General features: G+C 38.0%; 2 protein-coding genes across 4 annotated transcripts in view; both read left to right on the top strand.

Annotated features, from left to right (window-relative positions):
- The window catches only part of LOC126259824 (uncharacterized), a 52861-nt gene extending 35866 nt beyond the window's left edge, over positions 1 to 16995 (top strand). The window contains exons 2-5 of one of the 3 annotated variants that reach the window (XM_049956867.1): positions 1933 to 1993; positions 6855 to 7091; positions 15260 to 15453; positions 15564 to 16995. In XM_049956867.1, the coding sequence (XP_049812824.1) occupies positions 6907 to 7091; positions 15260 to 15453; positions 15564 to 15751 (567 nt within the window). In that variant the 5' untranslated portion in view covers positions 1933 to 1993; positions 6855 to 6906 and the 3' untranslated portion in view covers positions 15752 to 16995. The remainder of the gene's footprint in view (positions 1 to 1932; positions 1994 to 6854; positions 7092 to 15259; positions 15454 to 15563) is intronic. The other 2 variants (XM_049956868.1, XM_049956866.1) reach the window with 2 other exon arrangements.
- A 4919-nt stretch (positions 16996 to 21914) lies between these two features.
- Positions 21915 to 25306, top strand: LOC126259421 (uncharacterized). The gene is made up of 3 exons (XM_049956204.1): positions 21915 to 22593; positions 22690 to 23007; positions 23130 to 25306. The coding sequence occupies exons 1-3, from the start codon at positions 22233 to 22235 to the stop codon at positions 24749 to 24751; spliced, it is 2301 nt and encodes a 766-aa protein (XP_049812161.1). The 5' UTR covers positions 21915 to 22232; the 3' UTR covers positions 24752 to 25306.
- Positions 25307 to 27926: the final 2620 nt, after the last annotated feature.

Genomic DNA, 27926 nt, shown 5'->3' with positions numbered 1-27926 from the left:
GAAATTGTGTTTTGGGGTAACTCAAACCATATGTGTTGAATGTTAAAACTTTGGAAAACTGTCATTAGAAATATGCACAATATAGGGAGAGAGAGAAAAAAAAAAAAAAAAAAGATGTTGCCCACTCCTAAAAAATCTAAATACATTAAGTGTTCCTGCACTATACATCTGTGAGCTGATTATCTTTGTACACAGTAGCCCTGATTTATATGTAACAAATCATTTTCAATACGATTACAACACCAGAAATCAAAATAATTTTATGCTGCCCACGCACCGTTTAAAACTTTATGCTCAAACTCCACATTATATGGGTACGAAAATTTATTACAAAGTAAAAGGAAGAAAGAGTCAGATGCTTTTCAGAAATCAAGAAATATTGCATCTGTCTGATCGTCTCGATCCAAAGCTCTCAGTATGTCATGTGAGAAAAGTGCAAGTTGAGTTGCACATGATCAGTGTTTTCAGAATCTACACTGGTTGGTATTGAGGAGGTCACTGTATTCAAGAAAACCAATTATGTTTGAGCTCAGAATATGTTCTAATACATGTTATAAATGATCCAACATACAATAAGTTCAAGCAATCTAGAGTTTTAAACATTTTAAAATGAATAAATAAATGATGACTTAATTTATTTAGTGTGACAGAAACCACCCATGCTTAAGTGAACAGTTATTAGAAGTATATTGGGGCAAATATTTTAAAAAGGCGTGCTGATAGTTTTTGTAGATATTAACACACTAAATTTCAAACACTCAGATGACCTGGCTATGGCAAAAAATTGCAAAGTTACTCCCAATTGCTTGTTGACTGGGATTGTCTATCCACCTCATTGCCATATTTTGTTTATTTTTATATTATATATATTAATATTGTTTATAGGTATTAATGATTCTATCAACAGTTACTTTATGTATACTAGGCAACTAGTTTCAAACATTACAGGTTCATTTTCAAGCCTGGCCTACTGAGTCTGCACTGATGGTGCCTGATTGTAATAATAAAAGTAATAATAAAAAGCAAAGTAGCAGTATTTGCAGAATGAATGCCACAATCCACACATGCCTCTTACAAAGTCTAAATCAAATGTCAAAACTGAAAAAAGCTATATTTTGTGTTTCTGCTCTGTCTTGTAGTAACATTTGTTAATAATTCTTGTCTGTTGTGGATGTATTAGCCACCACAGCTGTTAAAATTGAGGGAAGTTATAATGAATTAGCTGCAACCATTTTTTCCACAATGATATTTTAAAATGCCTGTCATCCCATCTTCAGATATTTACATCTATTTAAGTACCATGAAGTTTGTTTCTTTACAACTGCAGAAGATTGCAACAGAAGTTTTTAAAGCAGCTATTGTTCAATGTAGTAAGTAAATAAACAATGCTTATGATGTGTAATTAAATGTAAACGTCTGAAGATGGGGTGAACATGAAATGAGCGTACTTTCAAAAAGCTTGTTTTGAGGCATAATTTGTTCACATGGCTTGTTGAAAAATAGGTGCCATTCATATCAATGTGTTATCCAGTAAATTTTAATGACATGTGTTTTATAATTTTGACTTTATGCAGTAGGAATGCTGCTGTCACATCACGTGATGAGGCAGCCCTGTTCAGGCTTCAGTGATTATGTGAATCAGAACTACAGGTCACCAAAGATTGCCCTAGAACACTCTCCTCACAGATCCGATGTCTTCCCATGTGACTCGCATAATGTCAGTCCCATGAAACAATTTCTGATAAAGAAGCAACCCAGGGGTTTTTACACTGGAGCCATTCGCTTTGTTCCTATGTGCTGGGACCAGTGTATCAATGTCAAAGGCAGTTATGTATAGCTGTACTATTCCATATAAACTGTAATTATAATATTCTTATTAAAATTTCTTTGCATGTGTCTGTAATCTCCTGTTCATTTGGCCACACCTTACAGATAACATTTGACACGTGATCAGTGATGTTGCTGTGAGACTTTCCGTGCCAAAGATTTAAAGGTAAACATAGATTTATCTCTTAAAAGTAACCCCTTGAGTGTGAGCTCATAAGTTCAATCTTTAGTAAGGCTCATTTGACAGGAAAAATATTAGCTGCTAATGACGGAGAGATCAACCTTCTGTAGAATGTACGTATTTCATTTCCCAAAATGGACATCATCAACATTGAAGAAATGCTCAAAATTAACCATTAATGGGCATCATGAACACCGAATGATAAATGACAACCCACACTGGTTTGCACCATCAAGATCAAACTCCCTGGTAGTTACAAACTGTGCAGAGCCTTCAGCTAGGTATCCACTTTTAAAGAATGCATATAGAATCATATAGGTGTGGTGTTATAGATAGATTATATAATGGAAAGACAGAGATTTAGGAACCAGGTTTTAAATTGTAAGACATTTTCAGGGGCAGATGTGGACTCTGACCACAATATATTGGTTACGAACTGTATATTAAAACTGAAGAAACTGCAAAAAGGTGGGAATTTAAGGAGATGGAACCTGGATAAACTGAAAGAACCAGGGTTTGTAGAGAGTTTCAGAGAGAGTATTAGGAAACGATTGACAAGAATGGGGGAAAGAAATACGGTAGAAGAAGATTGGGTAGCTTTGAGAGATGAAGTAGTGAAGGCAGCAGAGGATCAAGTAGGTAAAAAGACGAGGGCTGGTAGAAATACTTGGGTAACAGAAGAAATATTGAATTTAATTGATGAAAGGAGAAAATATAAAAATGCAGTAAATGAAGCAGGCAAAAAGAAATAGAAACATCTCAAAAATGAGATCGACAGGAAGTGCAAAATGGCTAAGGAGGGATGGCTAGAGGATAAATTGAAGGATGTAGAGGCTTATCTCACTAGGGGTAAGATAGATACTGCCTACAGGAAAATTAAAGAGACCTTTGGAGAAAAGAGAACCACTTGTATGAATATCAAGAGCTCAGATGGAAACCCAGTTCTAAGCAAAGAAGGGAAAGCAGAAAGGTGGAAGGAGTATATAGAGGGTCTATACAAGGGCGATGTACTTGAGGACAATATTATGGAAATGGAAGAGGATATAGATGAAGATGAAATGGGAGATATGATACTGCATGAAGAGTTTGACAGAGCACTGAAAGACCTGAGTCGAAACAAGGCCCCAGGAGTAGACAACATTCCATTAGAACTACTGATGGCCTTAGGAGAGCCAGTCATGACAAAACTCTACCATCTGGTGAGCAAGATGTATGAGACAGGCGAAATACCCTCAGACTTCAAGAAGAATATAATAATTCCAATCCCAAAGAAAGCAGGTGTTGACAGATGTGAAAATTACCGAACTATCAGTTTAATAAGTCACGGCTGCAAAATAATAACGCGAATTCTTTACAGACAAATGGAAAAACTAGTAGAAGCCGACCTTGGGGAAGATCAGTTTGGATTCCGTAGAAATATTGGAACACGTGAGGCAATACTGACCCTACGGCTTATCTTAGAAGCTAGATTAAGGAAAGGCAAACCTATGTTTCTAGCATTTATAGACTTAGAGAAAGCTTTTGACAATGTTGACTGAAATACTCTCTTGCAAATTCTGAAGGTGGCAGGGGTAAAATATAGGGAGTGAAAGGCTATTTACAATTTGTATAGAAACCAAATGGCAGTTATAAGAGTTGAGGGGCATGAAAGGGAAGCAGTGGTTGGGAAGGGAGTGAGACAGGGTTGTAGCCTCTCCCCGATGTTATTCAATCTGTATATTGAGCAAGCAGTGAAGGAAACAAAAGAAAAATTCGGAGTAGGTATTAAAATCCATGGAGAAGAAATAAAAACTTTGAGGTTCGCCGATGACATTGTAATTCTGTCAGAGACAGCAAAGGACTTGGAAGAGCAGTTGAACGGAATGGATGGTGTCTTGAAGGGAGGATATAAGATGAACATCAACAAAAGCAAAACAAGGATAATGGAATGTAGTCGAATTAAGTCGGGTGATGTTGAGGGTATTAGATTAGGAAATGAGACACTTAAAGTAGTAAAGAAGTTTTGCTATTTGGGGAGCAAAATAACTGATGATGGTCAAAGTAGAGAGGATATAACATGTAGACTGGCAATGGGAAGGAAAGCATTTCTGAGGAAGAGAAATTTGTTAACATCGAGTGTAGATTTAAGTCTCAGGAAGTCGTTTCTGAAAGTATTTGTATGGAGTGTAGCCATGTATGGAAGTGAAACATGGACGATAAATAGTTTAGACAAGAAGAGAATAGAAGCTTTCGAAATGTGGTGCTACAGAAGAATGCTGAAGATTAGATGGGTAGATCACATAACTAATGAGGAGGTGTTGAATAGGATTGGGGAGAAGAGAAGTTTGTGGCACAACTTGGCTAGAAGAAGGGATCGGTTGGTAGGACATGTTCTGAGGCATCAAGGGATCACCAATTTAATATTGGATGGCAGCGTGGAGGGTAAAAATCGTAGAGGGAGACCAAGAGATGAATACACCAAGCAGATTCAGAAGGATGTAGGTTGCAGTAGGTACTGGGAGATGAAGAAGCTTGCACAGGATAGAGTAGCATGGAGAGCTGCATCAAACCAGTCTCAAGACTGAAGACCACAACAACAACAGGTGTGGTGTGGTGATGAGAACTGATGGAATGTGATGGCATGCCACTGAATGTGAAGCAGTCTGGTGTGGAACTTATCTTGTAACCTTTAAGGCGTAGCTGCAGATAGTGCAATAATTTGTTTTAGAGGCATGGAAAAAAGCAAACATCCAGAGGCTGAATTTGTCCAGTGATTCCAGGTGGTGTGAACTGAAATGTGACACACTTTTCAGGAGTGATAGATTGGTCTAAGGGGGTATGATTTTTTTATAAGGAGGCCAGGAATCAAACAAAAGCAAGTTATTTTGATGAGCTATTGGCCAAAAGCGGTGTTCATAATGTAGTTATTGTTCTCTTACACCAATTTTCCCATGCTTGCTTGTTATGATGTAAATATTCCCTACTGTCCTTGCAAGATCATGCTCACGAGAAAGAATAGTAGGGGTTAGAGCATCTCCAACTTTAATACCCAATAAATGACTTTCCAGCCAGTTTACCATACAGATCAACAGTTGGCATAATTGTGTATGAATGCATTAGGGCATTGATGTTAGTTGATCTTGGTACAGCTCTCTTGGTACCTCTAGTTCCCAGGGTTCCTTTCATATGCATTTCCTCTTCAAGTCCCAGTTGGTCAGACCTGAAAACAAATCCCATACTAAATGATGGGATAAGTTTGTTTATCTCATCTACAAATTTTTGGGGCGATTTCTCAGTTTACAGTGCATTATCAAGTTGACACTTTGTTTGAAATTTTATTATCTTACTTCTTCCATGTGCAATTTGATATGCATAACATAGTAGGGCACTATCATATACATCCTGAAATGCGCAAACACCAGTTTTTGTAACAAGTGCACCTTGTCCTCTCTTGAATATCCATAGTTTTTCTTGTCCACAACATGGTCATATTGCTGTGGACCTATTCAAAATCTGTTCATAATTGTTTTTCTTACTACGATGTAGATGATCTTTCATGTATGCAATTATGTTTAATACCCAGTCCTTGGACAGTGGTTGCATTTGACTGGAGATGGGATTTGTAGCTCCCTGTCCAGCAATTATGATGAACTATGAGGCTCAACACCTGTTTCAGTATCACGTTCACTTGTTAAGCATGTATTGTCATCACAGTACTCCTCATGTAGATTGTCCGCAGAGTCGAGCGTATACGACACCTCATATTCCACTGATTCATCGTGTAGAAATGCTAATATTTCACTGGCCACTTCTTTCTTACTCTGCAAAATTTCTTGGGTTTCCTTCTGACGAAATGTCAATTTCAACAACTGTTGTTGTAGGTATAATCTAATGTTTGCTTTGTTTGTCATTGTCATTGCTCTGTTTTGTATCAACATAGCACTGTAGCACTGTTGTTCAGATACTTGCTGACTAAGCAGTTCAGCTACGCTCTGTAGACTCATATCTTATCACCCATCAAAGCAATTATTTAGCTAATTAATCCAATGGCACCCTTACAATAGTCTGTGGGAGAGGGGGGGAGGAGGGGGTGATTAGATTTGGGCCTTGGAGTATTTTTAATATTTTGGAAGATGAATGATGATTTTTAAGTAACCAAAAAAGTCCCAATTCTGACCCAGTTAAAAACCTGTGTAAAACCAATTTTTAGATCATTTTCTTGAAAGAAAACATCTGAATACACAATATTTTTTTCCATTCCCTAAGAGGTTGGGGAGGGGGGGGGGGGGGAGGGAGAAAGAGCGGCCCCTTGCCCTATGATATGGACACCCATGGATGAATCTAAATCCTGTGACTTAATGCAAATCCTGTAACTGCAACACTAAGGTGAATTGTAGATATAATTTGTAGAAACAATGAAGGGAAATATTTTAAGGGTTGCTCATTTCTTCCTTCCTTTGGAGCTGTTCACAAATATTTCACTTGAGTGTGCCAACAGTTTCTATCTGGCAGTTAAGCTTACTCTCGCAGGATTTAGAATAATTATTTGTGTAATTGCTTTGTTGAGGGATAAGATTTTGTTACTTACTTTTAAGATGTAACACTGCATTTTCATTTACTCTTCTTTATGGATAGCATTTGTTTTTGTTGATATAAATCAAATTCATCATTTGATAATGCAGTTGTATTTAACAACTTACTTTAAGAAAACAGTGAAACACATAGGTAATATTTTGCATATGATCATTAATAATACAATGAGAATTAATTTTTGGAATAGCAGTAACATAAATTGAATTTCAGAAATAGAATATTAAATGTTTTGTGCAGTTTTATGAGAAACGTTTTGCATTTACATTTTTTTCAGTTAGAGCTGTTACCCTACAATACCACAGAAAAAAGATAAAATTCCTCCAACAATGCAGATCCGTTGGTACAAGAAACGCATAACTGCTGTTTCTATTGCAGCAATTGTGCTTTATTTTATCTTTCGTTCTCAAGAGCACAGTGCCATTTTTAAAATTATCATACGAGATACTAAACCAGCTGATGTCTGGGAGTATGTTGCTGATTTTAGTAACATGAAGAAGCTCAATCCTACAATGTGAGTACAGTAAGGGCCTATACTACATTATTGTAATGCATAGTAGTTTAGAATTTACTGTCTTCATTGCAGCAGTTTGCTTTGTTTGCTTGCTGCAAAGTAACAGACTAATTGTTCTTTTTGGCAGACAGTGCATATTATTACTTGTGTGCATAAGTGATATAGGTAGCCGTATTCCAGGTGCAACCACTGTTGTTGTTGTGGTCTTCAGTCCTGAGACTGGTTTCATGCAGCTCTCCATGCTACTCTATCCTGTGCAAGCTTCTTCATCTCCCAGTACCACACTGGATGGATATTGGTGGAGAGGCCAGACTAACATATGGTTCTTGAAGAGGAGCAGCAGTCTTTTCAGTAGTTGCAGGGTAAACTATCTGCGTGTTTCACTTATCTGGCCAACATGGCTTTGCAGTATAGGTACTGTGAATAGTTGAAAGCAAGAGGGAATTACAGCTGTTAGATATCCTGAGGACATGCAGTTCTTCTTTTTTTTTTTTAATTAAGATCACATCTACTAACATAAAATATTCTAGAGGCAAATAGTGTCCAATTTGGATCTTCTCACAGAGGCGACTTTGGACGTTGTTGCCACCAGAAAAACAAATCAGGTGTTATGTGGGTAAGAGCATAGAATTTTAGATTCCTAAGTAAGTAGGTTAGAGAATTAGGAAAGCGAAATCAGTAGGCAGAGGTTACATAAAGTAGAATTAGTGAAGTATGGTGTCAGGATGAATAGGCTTTCTGGGCAGGGAGTACAAGGTTATCTACATAAAATCAAACAGGGGTAAGGAAGGAATAGGGCTATAATGAATAAGAAAATAGGAATGTAGGTAAACTATTATGTACAGCATAGTCAACACATTATCATAGTCAAGATATCACAAAGCCAAGAGCCCACCATCATAGTACAATTTCATACGCCTACTAGCCCTGCAGATGATGAAGAGACTGAAAAATACATTATATAATAAAAGAAATTACTTAGTTCATTGATGGAGATGAAATTTTAGTTATAGCTGAGAGACTGGAATTCATTAGTAGGAAAAGGAAGAGAAAGAAAAATGCCAGGAGAATATGGATTGGATAAAAGGAATGAAATAGAAAGCAGCCTGGTAGAATTTTGCACAGACCAAAATTTAGTCATTGCAAACATTGGATTTAAGAATCATGAAAGAATTTTGTAACAATAAAAGAGATCTGGGTACACTGGAAAGTTTCAGATTGACTTTATTGGTAAGACAAAGATACAGAAATAAGATTTTAAATTGCTAAACATTTGTAAGAGCAGAATTGAACTCTGGCCATTATTTATCAATTGCAAACTGCACATTTGGAAACTAAGAAGGTGGAACTGTTTAATTGAAAGAAATAGAGGATTTTGAGAGTCCCCAAGGGAGCATTATAGCATTTGGTTGTAATTAATGTGCAGCAACTCACAGAGGTCCAGTGTGTGCTGTAATTGTTGTGTGGCTGACATTACAGAAAGGTAGGAAATTAATAAGATGGGAGCTATCTGATTGAAAAAAATAGAGACATTTGAGTCACAAAGGTAGCATTGTAGCAGGTGGTTATAATTAAAGTGCAGCTACTCACAGAGAAGTGAAACACGGTAGATATTCTTATGCATTAATGAGGAACCGATTTACGATGGAAAAAAATTAATTCCAGTTTTGGCCACCAGGTGAAAACCTGGCTCTGTAAATGCGAGAAAGACGTATAGAAATGTTTCTATATATAGTGGATTAGGAACAGGAGGGGTGGGCAGAAAAGGTCAAACATGTGAGAAGTGCATAATGTTGATTTTCTTTTTAACATCTGCTTACACAGTTTGTTCAGGATGAGCACTGGGCACATTGATGAATGCTGCATCCATAAAATGACATGATCAACAGTTGCTTGCAGCAGTGCTGGTGGAATCTGAGTAATGTGTTCTTGTATACTGGCCTTCATATCAGGTAGGAACCGAACATGTCCCTGATAAATCCCCAGAGCCAAAAGTCACATAGATTCAGATCAGGTGATCTTGCAGGCCATATATCTGGAAAACCTCTGGTCTCAATACATTTGTGAAAGGTTGCATTAAGCAGATCTTTCAATGATTGAGCTACATGAGGTGTTGCCCCATCTTGCATGGAAACAGTGGTTTCCACACATTTACTCTTATCCAAAACAGGAGTCATATGATGGACAGGGAGGTCTCGATAACATGCTGATGCCATGGTACACCTGACAGGCCCTCTGAGTGTATTCTCTTCATAGAAGAATAGACCGAGAATAAATCAAACAATGGAAAATCCAGGGTGGAATGTAACAATATTAGAGAAGGAAATATAGCAGAAATGCTGAGTCGCGATAAGCACAACAAAAAGATTCACACAATTATAGCTTTTGGCCATTAAGGCCTTTGTCAGCAATACACACACACACACACACACACACACACACACACACACACACACACACACACACAACTTGTACACACATCTGCAATCTCAGATAACAGTGTGGTTTCAGTTATCTGAGACTGCAGACGTGTGTGCAAGTTGTGTTTGTGTTTGTGTGTGTGTGTCTACTGCTGACAAAGGCCTTAACGGCCGAAAGCTATAATTGTGTGAATCTTTTTGCTGTGCCTATCGCGACTCAGCATCTTCACTAGATCGAGAATAAAGGTGCTTGTGAATCCACACCACACAGTCACATACAGAAAGTGCAACAGCTCTTTGTGCACAACACGGAATTTAATAATACCATAAATTCAGCAGTTCTGTGTATTCACTGTGGTGTAGTATGAATTGCTTCTCCGAGGTGTAACCATCACTGCTGACATTTATTGTAAACACCTGAGACACCTTGCATATGCAATCCAAGAAGAATGACCAGGAAGACTGCGCGAAGTGATGCTACTATTCGATAACACCCACTCCCATTGTGCTAGACTGACAAAAAACCCTATACAAGAGTTGGATTGGGAAGTCATCCCACACACATCTCATTCACCTGATTTTACACCCTCAGGTTTTCTTCTTTTCCACACTCTATTGAATAATCTTCAATGGACTTCCTTCCCAGATGAAAATGCACTCCAAACATGGCTCAACAAGTTCTTCACCTCAAAATCACATATTTTCTGCAGTTGCAGATTCAAAAAGTTACCCCAGCAATTACAGATTGTTATAAATAGTGAAGGAGTAAATATTATTGATAACTAAAGTCTCTGTTGTGTGTATCTGTCATGTTTATTAAACTTATGAAAGAATGCTATGAACTTATGCAACAACTCAACAGTAAAGAAGTGTTACAGTCTCGGTACAAAATAATTAACATTGGCAGAACTATAAAGGATGTAAAATGCAGACTTCCAGTTACATGTCGAGCTTTTATGAAGAGAGAGAACTTTAACATCTGACATTTAATTGTTTCTGAAAGTATCTGTCTGTAGTGTTGCTTCATACAGAAGTGAAATATGAAAGAAACAGAACAGGAAAGAAGAGAATATAAGCATTTGATATGTGGTGCTATAGAATAATGTTTGAAGGTAATTATTGAAGTGGTACTGAATCATATTGGGGGAAATATTAATGTATGGCACAACTTGACTGAAAGAAGGAATAGGTTGATAGAACACATCCTAAAGCTTCAAGGAATAATCAGTTTGGTTGTGGAGGGAAGTGTAGTGGGTAAAAATGGTAGAGGGAGAACAAAATGTGCCTACATCAAGCAGATTCAAGTGGATGTAGGTTGCCATAGTTATGAACTATTGAAGAGGTTTGCATAGTGTAGCCTAGTCTACATGCATACTCCGCAAACCACTGTGAAGTGCGTGGCAAGGGTCCATTCTATTGTACCTGTTATTAGGGTTTTCCCTGTTCCATTTACGTGTGAGTCTTGGGAAGAATGATTGTTTAAATGCCTCCATGTGTGTTGTAATGAATGTAATCTTGTTCTTGTAATACCTGTTGGAGCAATATGTATTCCTGGAGTCATCGTTTAAAGCTAGTTCTTGAAACTTCACAAGTAGGCTATTTTGGTGTAGTTTACATCTGTGTTTGAGAATCTGCCTGTTCAGTTATTTCAATATTTCTGTGACACTTTCCAGTGGGTCACACAAACCTGTGACCATTCGTGGTGCCCTTCTCTGTACATTCAGTATCCGCAGTCAGTCCTATTTGGTAACACTTAGTCTGCAAAGTTATTATACATAACATGACCGAAAAGGTGTCAACACACTTCTCTTGGGCACCAGAAAGTTACTTCTACATCTGCTGATGACTCTCCAAGCAGGATAACTTGCTGTGTTCTCCCTACCAAAAAAGTCCTCAATCCAGTCACAAATTTCGCTTGATATCCCATATGATCATATTTTTGACAATAAATGTAGATGTGGTATTGAGTCAAATGCTCTTTGGGTATCAAGAAACACTGTATATATCTGACTGCCTTGATCCAAACCTTTCAGCAATCATATGAGAAAAGTGTGAGTTTGGTTTTGCATGATCAGTGTTTTTGGACTGTGTGATAGTTAGCATAGATGATATCACTCTTCATTAAGTTTAAGCTCAGAATGTGTTCTAAGATTCAGCAACAAATCAATGTTAAGAATACTGGACAGAAATTTTGTGAATCACTCTACTACTTTTCCTGTAAATGGATATGATCTGTGTTTTCTTCCAACTGCTGGGCACTGTTTTTTGTTCAAAGGCTTTACAGTAGGTTACACTTGAAAAAGGGACTGACTCAGCTGCAAATGCAGTATTGAATATGACAGGGATTTTATTGGACCTTGGAGCTATGTTCAGTATTAACAACTTGAGTTGTGTCCCAAAACTGCTGACACTAAACATTTATTTCGCTCAACTTTTCAGTCTCTGTATGTCCATCTCTTTAGAGATGGTTGTGGGTCTCGGCTGTTTGATAGTGGATGTCAAATTAAACACCTTTCAGCTGTCAAATTTCCAACCTTATTTTATTTGGCAACCAGTTTCAGCATTTTACCACGCCAGCTTCAGGACCCTGACTGATGTGTAGGAAGAATATATCTGGATTATGATCAAAACAGGGGCCAGTAACTCTGGTGTTAGTAGATATTTGCTACAGTGATTACTTCAACCATCACCTGCCGACCCGCAGGTTGAAGTGACCACTGTAGGGGTCTGAAGATGGAGTAATAAAATGCTGAAACTGGTTGCCAAATAAAATAAGGTTGGAAATTTGACAGTTGATTGGTGTTTAATTTGACATCCTCAACTTTTCAGTGGTGCGAGGATTAAAATTGTGCAATTCTCCTGCATTTTCCTTTGTAAAGAAACATTTGAAAATAGAGTTTCATGTTTCAGTTTTTGCTTTGATGGTCCCAGTTTCAGTTCCTGTCTCATCTCCAAGTGACTAGGCACTTTGATGCCTCTTTAACCTTTACATATGGTCAGGATTTCTTTGGATTTTGTGAAAAATCATGTGACAATATCATAATAGTAGTAATTGAAGGCTTTAGTTGTTGCTCCCTTGACAGCCAAAAGTGTTTCATTCAGCTTTTCTCTATTTATAACCCTATGCTTTGTTTTTCACTTATTAGGCAGTAATCTCTGGATCTTTAGAAGTTTCTTTACAGTGACTGTATGCCATGGAGGGTCCCTTCCATTACGAACTGTTCTACTGGGTACATATCTATGCAGTGCATGGTCAACTATTCTTAGGGTTTGGAGAGTTACATCAAACCAGTCTTCAGACTAATGTGTTACATATACATGTAATAGCCCTCCCCCCCCACCCCAGCACTGTCTGCTCTTGCTAAAATGAGCACTGACGTTATAATGTTCTGTCCCGACCTCCTTCTCATGCTTGTAGGCTTAATTAACCTTGGCCTTTAGCCTAATCACTGTGACTGTGATAAAGCTACTAATAGATATGAAGACAGGTGGGGAGATTACAAAGCTACATAAATAATAATCATAGATATACTCAAAGAAACATATATATTGAATAAAAACCTCTGAGACAGTTACAAGAAGCTCTATTAATTGGTGTAATAGCGCTGAAATCAGTGGCAAAGATTGGTTAAACTCTTCTACTTGTAAAGGTTATTGAAATGTGTGTCACGGCTTGGAAAGTAGGAGAAAATCACACATAATAATTGCTGAATTACATGCAAAAATGAAGGCAAGCAAGAGAGTGATCCTGTCAAATAATGCTCCGGGGGCTATAGGCATTTTAGTGTTACCAGAATCTGAAGGTCAGTTATAGTCAACTTTTGAGTTTTCTCATAATATATGTCTCTCAGGTCTGCCACTGGACCATTTTTTACATACCCCACAATATTTCTTCAAGTTAATAGCTTGACATTGTCAGGTGGCAGCTGCTTGTTAATACTGGCAAGTGACAACTCCAATTTTTTGCACTGCTTTGGTCTTTTAGGAGGCCAGGATTAAAGACCAGCATGTGTGGTCAAGCTGGTTGCAGACAGATGACTGTAGCATGTTGAGAGCCCCCTACTAGGAACTGAGCTGTGGCCTTATGTGCATACACCAGGTTACTGGTACTGCTGATGAGGGTTACTGTGACTGGGAGCCATGCAAAAAGTGTTAGCTAGATGGACCCTCCATGTCACTTGGCACGTGTGCAGAAGGCCACTGCATGCCTCCTGGTAGGATGCTCTGAACATGCTACCGTCATCCGTCTGCATGCAAGTTGACCATGATGCATGCCTTCAGACCGAACGAGGCCTCCTAACAGAGCATAACAGTGCTGACACCAGCACTTACTACTTACCAGCAGTGATGAGATGATGCTGAGCAGTTGTTTCAAGAACACATTGTGCTGTACACAAAATGTGATCCAGTGGCAGACCTAACAGCAATTTTATTGGAAATATCTGTTGGGAGTCATATCTGAAGAGTCATATCATGGTAATGTAAATCTAGTCACCGCAGTGAATGAGGAACAAGACTCTTAGACAGTTTGCTCATCAAAAACCAGTAACTTTTCCTAATCGTCTGAGTCATCAGCAAGCAGCTATAATGCTACAAAATGGTACCAGGCTGCTGATCCTTGTTGTGTGGAGGCTGACTTAACCTATCGTGGAAATGTATGTTGACTTCTTCAAGAAGTGAGCAAGTGAGACTCAGTGAATTCTTATCTGACACCTTATCTGAATTATTAAATATGTACTTGAACCATTGCCACAATTGTAAGCAATAAACAGCTGTTTGTGCTTTTATTTCCAGAAATGATTTTCTCCTCTTATTTATGCCTTACTGCTGTATCTCAAACACTACAAAAACTCATAGTTTGAAACATTCAGCTTCTAAACTGTATAGTTACGATTTCATTGTTGACTGTGGGTATACTTTAAGCTTCCTTAGAAGGTTAAAGTATATTAACAGTCAACATTGAAGTCATATCATTTCTTATCTGTTCACACACAGTAATGCAAGGAGCATTCAGGTCTATCAGTATGTATTCTGTGTACATAAATGTTGGCTGTTATCATATATCAGTGACCTAAGAACACTTCAAAAGCTAATGCAAGCAGTTCATTGACAAAATCTGGGTTGTCGCACATTGCTTTGCCCAAATTTAGAGAAAGCACATGTGTATATTTTAGAGAATATATGTGCTTTATTGTTATGAGTTTTATTTCATAATGTAATAACCATGCCAAAAGTTTATAGCACACCCCATTTTATCCTTGTTACTCACTATTATGCAGTGATCAGACTTTTGATCAATGAAGAGTAGCTTGGAATATAATACCATAAGATATGAGTGTGTGAACTGAAAAAGCAAGTCAGGTTTTTGATATTTTCATCTCAAAAGTCTGCTATTCACAACAATGACAAACAAGGCTGATGTTCATTCATGGACATAAAAACTGTTGTAAGTCACTCTAAGGAAAAAAGGGACTGGTCAAGAGGCTACAACCATCTGTAACTGATTGTTACTTGACATTTCCCAAGGAATGTCCTTTAACAGCTTTTGAAGTATGGTTCCAAAGAAACGAATCGTGCTAAAATTTTAAAGAGAAGTTTTTGGAAAAATTGTATTAGTGCCTAGTTAATGAGTGTAATCATTATAATTGATTCAGCTGAAAACTTTTGGCATGTTAATTGTATCATTGTATCATTGTTCAAAAAATCTGAAACTGACAAAATAAATTTGTGTGTTTCTTGAAATTAAAGTGTAGACTTCAGCATTTTGACAGAGAGTGGTAACTATGATCACTGGAAATATTCTGCTGAATATAAAGAATTTCTGCCACATGCACCATTTATCCACCACTCCACTCATGCTGACTTTGAAGTACGACAAGATGGAGAGTCTTACATAATCAACTCAAATCATAGCACATGCTTTTTTAAGGGTGTGGCTTGCTGTGAGTATCTTGCATTATTTCATTTACTAACATTCTGCTACATTATTTTTCTTTACATTAATATGTAAATGCATTTAAAAAGTTAATAGTTTTTTTTCCTTTTCATACAGTTCCTGCAACATCTGAATTCATGTTTTCCAAATTAGGGCCAAATACTCTCTGTGTTGAGCGGGTGACTTATAAGTGCCCATTTTTGTTTGCAAGAATGTGTCAAAAAGATGTGGATTACCAGAGAAGTTCAGTAATGCGAAATTTGGAGAAACAATTTACAGTTAAGAAAAAAGTTAAGAAAAGCTAGAGGAAACAGATGTCTTAACAATTATACTGGAAACCGTATGGTTACGTAGCTGAACAACACTGAGTAGTTTGTGCTGCCCTACTTATCTCTATAATTTTTTATGTCAGCTATGATGTATGACTGAGAAAGTCAGTTGAACAGAAGACAAAGGTGCTTTGAAAAACATAATTTTAATAACAAAAATTATCATAGAATTATTGTGTTAGAGACTTTTCAGTATTTCATATTAGTAAGTGTCACTAATATTTTTATATAAATTTTTGTACTTGTGCATAAAATTTGTATTTATATTATGCATTTTTAGTATTAATGTTTACAGCATAATTAAATGGTTTATAGTATTTGTCCCCTTTTTTTTATCTGTGTATGTAAATACCTGTGGATTTTAAACCTTAATTAAATGCAATCCATGTAAATAGTTAAGTCTGTTTGTCCAATATTATAATAAATGAACATAGTTTATGGTTTCATATTGCAGATAAAGTCACACATGGGGAAAGAGTTGTGAATATAGTATTTTTCTAACTTGCTGTTCTTTGGACAACTAGGTAAATGAGTGAAGATTTTTATCGGTCAGTACTCCACTTCATTGAATAATGCATAGTGATGAGAGTTTTCTCCTTTTTAGTGTTACAGCAATATTGTCAATTTTGGATCATTACTGATTACAGCAATATCATTATTAGGTAGTAAATGTTTTGCGAGGCTGTCATCAGTGTGCTGGCCTCTCTAAGTGATTGTCAAGAAGAGTTAGCCACCACACATTATCCATATTACTCATCGATAAGCATAACATTTTTCCTCAGTGAAGTTTTGCCACATAATGGTAGTCATAAGACTCCAATAAATTAAAGTACATAAAAGAAGTGAACTTTGTAACAATTGTATTTCAGATGCCCACTGCCAAATGCAATACAAAAGTTGCTGAACTTCAATTATAAGTAAATTTGTGACATGGGCAAAAGTCTTATTACTGTGAATAGCTCTGAACAATAGATGACTTTTTCCACGAACCCATACTGTAAGTCAGTAAAAAACATATTTTGATTTTGTTATGTGTCCTGATAGTACTTGGAATGAACACCATTTTTGTTAAAACTAGATGTCCGTCTTGTCATTGTACTGATCACGATAATCCTTTACCAAGGCAATGAATAAATTAAAATGCAATTGACTGAAATTTTTGTTAGTGCTTGCAGTATTGAACTGATAATAATCTTTCTTCCCATTGCTTATATGGCTTTCACTGCTGCTTTGTCCAGTGATAAGAGTGGCAGCATGCTTTCAATGTTCAGAAATGTAAAATAAAGCTTTAAAAAACAGCTTAAGAAAATATGTTTGGAAACTACATTTTTTTTAGTCATTTTTGTTACGTGTATCCCATGCTCAATGTTGGACTAGTTGAATATGGAAAACCTAAATCATCTTCAAGTTGGCTTGTAGAACTGATTCTTAACATCATAGGATTGAGCCTAGACCATCATTGCCTCCTCAATTTGACATATGCAACCATGCCAACTCAGCTGCCTTATTTGTAACTATGTGATTGCATACTGCACTGTGTTGCACTCTGTTGAGATTGAGAAAGTGCCGACTTCTTTTTGACAGTACAATTTCACTCTTTGTTTTCCCATTTCTAATGCACAAATTGGTATTTCATATTTCTGACTGTCACATATGTGTAAAGCATAGACGGTATGGTCATTTATTTTCAGGTTTTACTACGAATCCTTTGACATATAAAATTCAGTGTACTCTCAACAAGCTGTCACAGGTCTTGTTTGACTATGGACAAAAGATAAACTGCTGTTGTGCAGCAGGGGAGGGAAATCTTTGTAGAATTTTTGGATGGATATCAGCCAGGCGTATTACAGTCATGCTTATGGATTGGGAGTGAGACATATCGGCACCTGATGCCGGACTCTGCTCAGGGAGATGGCCCAGTCCTTTTCTGCAGCTTGATAAGGACTGTATGAGCAAGTGCCAGAAGAGAAATTGAGGACTATTTTGGCAACGTTATGTAAAGGATTCTCATCCTCTTTGAGTGCAGGCAACACAAAAGCTGCCACTGCTCTAAGGAACCAGAATAATTTCCGCTGTGCAGGGTGACAACCCAATAAACAATAATTATGTAATCTCTACTAAATCTACAGCAATTACCTTCTTACAGTTTGTAGAATCACAAACATTTGTTTCTAGAAATGCATCAGAATTCTGAAATGAGCGAGAAGTGTATCTTCTGATTCCAAGAATGGGGCAACTGCCATGCACTTCACAGAGTATGGATGTCAATGTAACTGTGGGTATAACAGCATCAGTGATGTGTGGCAGTGGACATAAGTGATTCTTTGCCTGTTGTGTGCAATACTCTTGAATATTCTTGAAAAAAATACTTTTTCTTTCTTAAGTCATGCATCCCAGTTTCAATTTTTGAGGCAGCTTATGAGGGATGTTATCTTCTGCACAGACACATGAGTAATAATTTTAAAAAAATTCCTACATACTGCTGACGCATTAAGTATTAAAGTACATCATATATTATCTTTACAATATCTTCTGCACCACCTTTTCTACTACTTTCATCAAACTGGAATTGAGACACGAAAAGAAGTAATCATTATAAACTGCCTGAATATCATCAAGAACATCAGAATCACTAGGGAAAAGGTTAGAAATCTTCAAAACAAGATGTCCTTGTTGCACTGCTTGAGTTACACAGCTCAGAAACCTATGTTGTAAACTGAAGCTTCTTTCACCCCATTGTATCTTAATAGCCTACCGATTTGCTACTGTGCTATGCATCCATATATTTAACATACAGAATATTACCAGTGGTATTTTGATACTTGCACTAAATTGCAAAAAGACAACATTGGAAAAGTGTTTAGTATAGCATACATGAAATCTCTTATGTGAACATAACATTGCAACTTTTGTGGTATGGTTTTGTTTGCAAACAGAACCTGCTTTCACCATAAAACATCATCAGATGAGTTGAAATGTGAAAATCAGAATTTTTCACTCACAGTGCATATTCTGCTTGTCATGTACAATCTTGCTGACATCTGAAGGTATGGAGACAGTCACATATGATGATTTATTAAAGTTTTCATTTATTACATTACATTACATTCAGTGTTATGCGCCACATGGTACAAAAAAAACCCAGTGGTAATATTATAAGTCTAAGTAGCATTAAACATAACCGAGCGAGGTGGCGCAGTGGTTAGCACACTGGACTCGCATTCGGGAGGACGACGGTTCAATCCCGTCTCCAGCCATCCTGATTTAGGTTTTCCGTGATTTCCCTAAATCGTTTCAGGCAAATGCTGGGATGGTTCCTTTGAAAGGGCACGGCCGATTTCCTTCCCCATCCTTCCCTAACCCGAGCTTGCGCTCCGTCTCTCATGACCTCGTTGTCGACGGGACGTTAAACAACACTAACCTAACCTAACCCATTAAACATATTTTCTAGCAGTAGTTATCTCTGTGCTGTATCTAAGTTTCCTCAGCTTTGGCCACTTTGTACCACAGTAAGCAGGCTATCAGTCTGACAACATGCAGCTTCTGTTGCAAGATGCTATAACCATATACTATCTATTACATTATTTTACTGACTAACCCACCATTTATTCACTGCATTACACAACACTGAAATACAAATGACATAGCATTAGAATCTGTTGCAGTCACAACTATGTTATCAATAGGAGTTGATACATGTGGCACCAGATATCACTGGCTGCCATATCATCTCTGCCTCTGGCATGCACAGGGTTCCTGTTGATGGTCATGGCATTCTTGTACCTCCCTCACCTAATGTTGTACAATCAATGTATGAAATTTAGACAGCACACAATTTACTGAAGGCATCACTTGTTTTATCCCATTTTCACACCTAGCAAATTCATAAAGGCCTTTGTTGGCTCTGATTTTGTTATATTACTAAGTGTACTGTAGCTAATTATCTTTCTCTGTGACTATGTGATCTAGAATTCCTTTAGGAGGAAAACACCTACAGTGTTCTATAGGTCTGTTCCTAACAACAGTGCTGCAGACTGTAAGAAAGTGCACCATCCCACAATCTAACTGTATCGTATATCACAAAAAATATCAGCCTTTCCATACCATTTATGAGAAGTTTTCCATGCATATACAATGTGTCTAAATAGGTGCCCTTAATTTCCTGCTTGTTTAAATGCTGATTGACTAGTATTTGTCTAATTTATCAAATTCCCACTTCTTTAGCCAATAGTCTGTAGCTGATTGTTGAATTAACACATACAATGGATATAGCTCCAATATTAGTAATGGCGTGCCAATTGGTGTGGTTCCAATGCCCCAATACTTCAAAGAATAACATTTCTTTGGAATCTGTGTGTTACACTAAAGGTGTCACATTGAGTAAATTTCATGCACAGATGGCTAGATGTATTATGTGAAGTGCTACATTATTTATAAATGACAAATACTCCTGTTGTATTATGTGCACAGAATTTTTAAACATGAATGATATGAGGACAGTATCCTCTTAAAAGGAGCAATGCATTGGTGCACTTAACGAATAATCACTTGAAAATGACATTGGAAGCCAAAATTATTATCATTCTGACTAACTTTAATACAATGATTATGTTAGCCGAGAATACTGTTTAATTATTTTGGGTATTATCAACATGGATTGGTGGAATAAAATGAGTAGGCAAACTTAGTGATCAGCCCAATCAATGCCACACGAATGTAGAGAGCCAATGCTGGAGATAGACTGTATAAATATTACATTGGTTTGATGTTATTCTGTTGTGAACTGTGCATCTGAAACATGAGTTTGAATGTTTCACATGCACACTTATTGAATATATGCAGTTCATCTAATGTACTGGCATACCAAAGAAATCATCTACAGTGGGACAGTGGGTAATATATTTGTGGGACAGCAAACAGATCGCTTTTCTAGAGGGAGCCCACGTCTCGAGCTGCATAGTTTGGGCACTGTGAAGCATTAAAATTTGAGAATGGTGTTATCTGCATCTTTGGACTGTAAATAATTTAAGAGTAAAAGAGACCACTCGCTGAATAGCAGAAGCATTGAGTCATTGGCAGACACACACAAAAGAGAATGAAAACTTCTCTAGCATTTGGAAGAAATATTTTGATGAGCTAGATTACAAACACACACACACACACACACACACACACACACACACACACACACACACACACACACTCATCTACTTATGCACCTACATTGTTCTGACTGGAGACACAATGCCAGAAAACACACACACACACACACACACACACACACACACACACACACACACACACACACTAGCCATTTCCCCATGCACGTGTTTGACACACATGCTATTATACTGCACACCTACCCCTCTCTGTGAACACTTCACACTTAACTGCGCCCACCGCCTAAGGTGGACGCCGAGCGAGCTGCAGTTTCTTCGCCTTGGCGAGTATAAAACTTTGTACCTTTAACGTTTAAAAATCGGCACCGCTCAATCGCGAAGACACGATCCAGTGCACATTCGATAGAAATTTGGAGAAGCCGACTGCTTTCGACATCCACAATTGGATTACTGATGACGTAAAAGTGCTGATATTGGACATTCACGCAATTCAGTTGGACTTTATTCTGTACGCTCTGTTTATAAAAATAGGAAATCCCGCAGACATTGACAGACTGGTCAATACAAATGGGGGAACGTGGAAATTTAAACACAGAGATGGTTCAGTAAGCAACGTTGATATGCAGCCTTCTGGCTACAGGATCCGGAATGTCAAAATGTACAGCTTACCTTTTGAAGTACCGGACGAGGAAATCATAAAGAGCTGTAAGCTTTATCGGAATGTTTTTGGACTCGCAAGAGAGAAATGGGGGAGTGCTTACCGAAAACAGGTGGACTCGAGAACAGTAAAAACGGACTTCAGAAAACATATCCCGACTTTCATTAATGTTTGTGGGCACAGGGGCTTCGTCTCGTCAGACCTGCTCCATCTGTCACGCTACAGGACATATGAGAAATGAATGCCCGCGAAAACGAACAGTGCAGCTGCCCAGGAGAGGACAGGGTCTCGCCGCCGAATTTCCCCCGAGTAGGGACGCGGATGCGCCACAGCAGACACAGCTGCAGAAGAACGCGGGCAACGGCAGCCCAGCCGGGGCGGGGACAACAGCGGCTGCCGCGCGGCCCTCCTCCTTCACCGCGGGCGAGGGTGAACTGTTCCTTTCTACGGGCCAGCCGGGAGTGTCTCCCGACAGTACGCACTTGGCTGTTTTGACGTTTACTGACCGGAAGTTGGTTTCACGTGACGAGGCATCCTGTTTGAAGACGCCATTCATGTTGATGTTTGCCTTGTGCTCCATTTAACTGCTTTCGTTGTTCGTTGCTGCTTCTTGTTATTTCGTTGCTGCTGTTCCGTTTTGTTATTGTTTCTTGTTATTGTTTAGTTTGTTTTAGCAAACATGAGTGATTCCCAAGAAACGCTCTATAAGTGTGAGGAATGCAGTTCAGAGTTTAAAATGCGAAAGAACCTCTACGCCCATATGAGGAAAGTTCATGAACTTGATATCCATGTGTCTAAAAAAGGAAAAGGCAGTGAATTGTGTCCCCAGTGCGGAATTGCATTTATGAGATGCAGTTCATTAAAACGTCATCAAATAACTGTGCATGGCATGAAGTCGGAGGAAAACAGTCGGAAATGCCGCATTATTTGCCCACAGTGCTCTCTCTCGTTTCTCAACTATGACACACTGAGAACACATATTCAAGAGAACCATGACGTTAGTTTTGAGTGCCAGGAGATAGAATTTGGTTGTCTTGCAGGTTTGTTTTTTATATTTATTGTGTTAGTCACGTTTTAGTAAATTTTGTTGATCCCAAGTACATGACTTAAAAATACTGCCTTAACATTTTTTTCAGACTTTGAAGAGTGGAAAATTTCTTACGAAAAAGTAAACCATGTTCGTTATGTAATGAATTGTTCGGAGCAGGAGCGACTAGAAAAACGTGTTCGATATTACCACTGCCATCGCTCTTTCAATTTCAATTCTAAAGGAACAGGTGCCAGGTGTGTCAAAAGTATGGGCACGAATAAAATAGGCAGTACTTGTCCATCCAACATGCAAGTGACAATAACAGAGGACAAATGCTGCTTAAAATTTTTTCCAAAACATATGGGACACACCCAAGATGTTGGAAGAACATTTCTGCATGGGAACGAGAGGGCAGAGTTGGCAGGTAAAATGGATTATGTTACACTTATGTACATGAAACATGAAATTATCAAATTTATTTGTGTGAACAGACGTAGGGTCTATCAATGTGCTTCATTTTTATTTCCTTTTTTTTTCTTTTTTCAGGACGGCTGTCACAGGGTGTTCCTGTTGGACGAGTTTTACAAGATGTCCGAAGTGCACCAATCGCTGCAAGTGTGGAGAGAATCCATCTCCTTGAGAAAAAAGATTTGCATAATATAAAAAGGGATTTTGATATTGGTTATGCAACGAAGAAGCATGAAAATGATGCAGTGAGTGTGAAATTGTGGGTTGAAGAAATGAAGAGACAAAGTGACAACCCAGTACTGTATTTCAAGCAGCAAAAACAAGTGGATCCTAATTTTCAAGATGAAGACTTCATTCTTATTATAATGACAGACTTTCAGGCCGAACAACTTCTAAAGTATGGAGAAGACAAAATATGTGTGGATGGGACTCATGGCATGACTGCATATGATTTTCAACTTTTTACTATTGTCGTTGTTGATAGATATGGTGCTGGAATGCCAGTTGCATTTTGTTTTTCAAATAGGGGAGACATGTGCTTACTGTCTTTTTATTTCAAATGTGTGAGAGAAAGAGTGGGCACTGTAAAGACCAATGTGTTTATGTCTGACGATGCACCAGCATTTTATAATGCATGGTCAGCAGTAATGGGACCTGTGCCAAACCAGTTGCTGTGTTCTTGGCATATACAACGGAACTGGTCTCAGAATTTAAGGAGAATTTCTGGGGGTAGTGAGAAAAAATCAGCAGTGTTTAGTTCACTAAAGCGACTTCAGACTGAACTGGATATAGATGTTTTTAGTTGTAGTCTGGAGAAAGTGGTGGAAGACTTATTGAATGATCCGGATACTGCAGAATTTGGCAGGTACTTTCTTAAGATGTACTGCCAGCGAGTGGAAAAGTGGGCGTATTGTTTTAGGCACCGATTGGGCATTAATACAAACAATTACTTGGAGTCCCTACATAAAGTTATTAAATACAGTTATCTAGAAGGGAAAAAGTGCAGAAGGCTGGATAAGTCATTAAATGCTTTGTTATGTTTAGTGAGAGACAAAGTATATGAGGGCTTAGTGAAGCTCTCAAAACGTAAACAGTGTTCTAGGGCGTCAAGAGTGAAAGCAAGCCACAACGATAGCTCAGCTATAACAAATGGGATGATTTTATGCAGGGGTGAAGGGTTGTGGGAAGTGCTTTCTTCCACTGGTTGTGAAGTGTATGTTGTTGTAAAAAATTCAGAACTGATATGCGAAAGAAAATGTTCACTTAAGTGTAACACCTGCAACATATGTGTACATTCGTATAAATGCAGCTGTTTAGACAACATTTTAAATTTTAACATATGTAAGCATATACATGCATGTGCCAAATCATTGTCTGGTGCTGTCCAGGAGAGTGAACAGTGTTCCTTGCCCTCTAGTGCAGACAATGAATATGTGTCAGCATTGCTTTCTGGCAATTCAGAAAAATCTGCTGACACATTTGAACAGGATGTGATGTCTCACTGTGAAACTATAGTTGCACTCAGCAAAGGAACACAGTGTGGACAGGAGACTAAGGCCAAAGTATTGAAGGATCTGAAGAAGATCATTGGTAATCTTAATAAAGATTTTTCTTTCTCAGAAGAAAACACAGTAAATGTGAATGCCAAGATTGAATCTCAGGCTAGATTTTTTTCCACAAAGCAGAGAAGGATTTTGTGAGGGGTGATTAAGTGTTAAAAAAAAAAAGTAAACTCCAGGTTGGAATATCAACAATATTAGGAAAAAAATAGTTTGCCACTCACTGTACAGGTGACATGTTGAGTTGCAGACAGGCACAATGTAAAGAATGTTACACATTTAGTTTTTGGCCAAAGCCTTCTCCAGAAAACAAAACACAAACAGATTAACACTAGCAAGCACACATGACCAATATCTCCCACTGCAGATAGTGGAGATGTGTGCAGGGAGTGTGCTTGCGTGTGTAAATCTTTTTGTGTTTTCTTTTCTGAAGAAGTCTTTGGCCAAAAGCTAAATGTGTAACAGTTTTTACATTGTGCCTGTTTGCAACTCAACATGTCACCTTTACAGTGAATAGCAAACTATCCTTTTCCTAATATTGTTAATGCACATAAAGGTGGTCTTGTACATTATGTCAATTTGTGTGTGTGTGTGTGTGTGTGTGTGTGTGTGTGTGTGTGTGTGTGTGTGTGTGAGTGTGAGAGAGAGAGATTCCATGTAGTTGAAGGTGAATAAAAATTTAAATTTACTTGTGCATTTTTGAGTTTTGTTAATCATGGTATACTAAAATAATGCTGTCCCACCATCTTGGCTCATTCAAACTGTATTCTATAATTCAGTGATAACTAATTGTGTAAATAAAACTGAATTGCACAATGAAACATTATAATTGGTCTGTATCAGTGTTTGGTAAAGGATTTGAGTTAACAAAAGACAACAAAGAAAGTAATGGAATTTGTCATGATTTTACTACTGTGTTTGAGCACAAAAATCAAGGATTTAGTGTCACGCTACAGCAAGTCTTAGTTTCTATGTAAAAGAAAACTGGCTGAAATTCTCAAAAGTGCTTAAATGTCATGTCTGTTATGACAAAATACTTTACCACACACAGAGTTTGCCTGTGTTGCGACATTTTTTGCTCTTCTGTGGATAGCTATAATCAAATTTGGTTTTGATGGTCTGAAATAACTCTTTAAATGCATTAATTACAGCCATTTCTTGTAATCCCACCTGTGAGTCTACTGCAGTTAGCGCTGTTTGAAAAGAGTTTAATGTTTCCTTGTTAATGATCCTTTTTGTGAATACATAATTAGAATGCTAGGAAACAGCTGGTTGATTATTAGTTCTCTTTGTATAAAGTCCCATGACTGGTGCTCTGTTGGCAGACGTCATTGGGTCAACTAAAGTCATCTCATAGTCCCATGTATTTAGATTTGGGATAACAGTGTCAAGGCAGGCATCACCTCTGGTTGGTAAATGACATGCTACAAATAGTCCATAAATTGTTAAATAGATTCATAAATTTTCTTCCTTAGAACTCTCCTTGCAAAAACATACATTGAAATGAAAACCCAGTGCAATTTCTGATTTCAAGTGCATAAAATAGCACAGCCAAGATTCTATTTAGATGAGAAAATTTTCAAATTTGCCATCTGGAGAATGGTATACTAGACAACAATTATTATAATAAGATTTAATAAGTCCGAAGTAGCCAACTCAAAATCTAGGTCCACACAGTAGCTTTTTAAATCAATTTCTTTAACACTAGATTTTCTGTTGGTATATTTAGATACAGCACCGAAGGAAGCAGGTGTTCTGCACCATGCACTTATTGAATTTAGGCATTCAATTCAGTTATACTACCCTGCTTCTTGTGCTGATAACTAATGTTTACACACACAGTAAAATTTGCTTCACTTCTATAAAAAGTGATAACACATTAAGTTTAGTTCTAAGATACAGGCATTATGGGAGTAACTTTCTGAGCACTATGTGACCCGTTTACACTTAATTCTTCTTTCTGTTTGTCACAGAAAATATTATTTCACAGGAATATTGGCGATACTATGTAATAAAAAAAACGATACATCACAATATTTTTGGGCCATGTAGCATTATCCATTACATTATATCTAAGCTCAGGGTAAACACTTTCAAGATTTTCAGCTTTTTTTTTGCTGGAAGCTAAAGACGTTTTCTAGAGTTGTACAAATTATGACTCTGTTCAGGTCTAGCCATGATCTCTCTTCACCATACAGCATTCCTTATGCAGGTTTTCAACAGGGCTGGAACTATACTATGGCTACTTAAAAGCCGCTTTTCGTCGTCCAAAATATTAAAAATACTTCACATTCCCCGGTTTGGCCCCCCTACATGTGAATGCGAAATAAACCGAGGTAGCAGACTTATGAGCAGTATAGCCTTGTGTTAACCTTTTAACCACATTTATTTTCCATATTTTACGCACATTTCGTTATAACAACTAAGATCCACAGAAAGACAGGGGAAAAAAAAAAAAACCTGACACTAATCGGCAGAATATTTCGGCGAATCTGTACGCACATATATCAATTACGTAAATTTCAGTATGGGCCTACTGCGGAAATTTTACACTATTCTGTTTATTGAACATGAAGGACTAAATCATAAGATGGAAATTACTTCGTGCTTAACTAATTCCTTCAGTATTCACGTGTGCAACTCAGTGATCTCCATACTGATGCAACTGCACAGCATGAAAACCGTCCTCGCAGCCAAGTGTTTACTGAAGGGACAGTCACGTGACTTCCGGCAGCCAAACGTCAAAACAGCCAAGTGCGTACTGTCGGGAGACACTCCCCGGGCCAGCCGGCAGGAAACACAGACAAAAGGCAGATTAGCGACGCCAGCTCGGACGAGGCGGACCAGCAAGGTAAGCCGATGACCGCGCGCGCGCCACAACAGGTGCAGGAGGAACTGCAGAAGGAGCACGCCTCCGAAAATATGCGAAGACGCCCGCGGGCGGGAGCTCCGTGCCGACCGTGGAGCAGACGCACGAGCAGTGGATAAAGGAGAAGAGTAACCACGTGAGAAAGGTGTTAAAACTCAACCGAAACGACGACGTCACCGTAACCTCCTCCGACAGGGGAAGCGGTGACGAACCGAAAAAGCAACAAAACGCAGACGACGAACAGACACAAACGACCAAAATGGTAAACAAAGCCGCAAAGAAAAACAGCAAAAGACGCAGCTGCAACTCGTCACAGGAGCGAAGAGAAAATAGCCAGAAAGACGTCCACATGGACACAGACTACAGCACAGATTGATAAACTAAATGAGCAGGCAGGCAAATACAACCTATAAAGTTGCCACGGTTAATATAAATAAAATGAGCACG

The sequence above is a fragment of the Schistocerca nitens genome, chromosome 5 (assembly GCF_023898315.1).
Source record: "Schistocerca nitens isolate TAMUIC-IGC-003100 chromosome 5, iqSchNite1.1, whole genome shotgun sequence".
In the NCBI taxonomy this organism is placed as follows: Eukaryota; Metazoa; Arthropoda; class Insecta; order Orthoptera; family Acrididae; genus Schistocerca; species Schistocerca nitens.
Note: the sequence above shows the minus strand (reverse complement) of the source record. Positions and strands in the feature narration are given on the sequence as shown.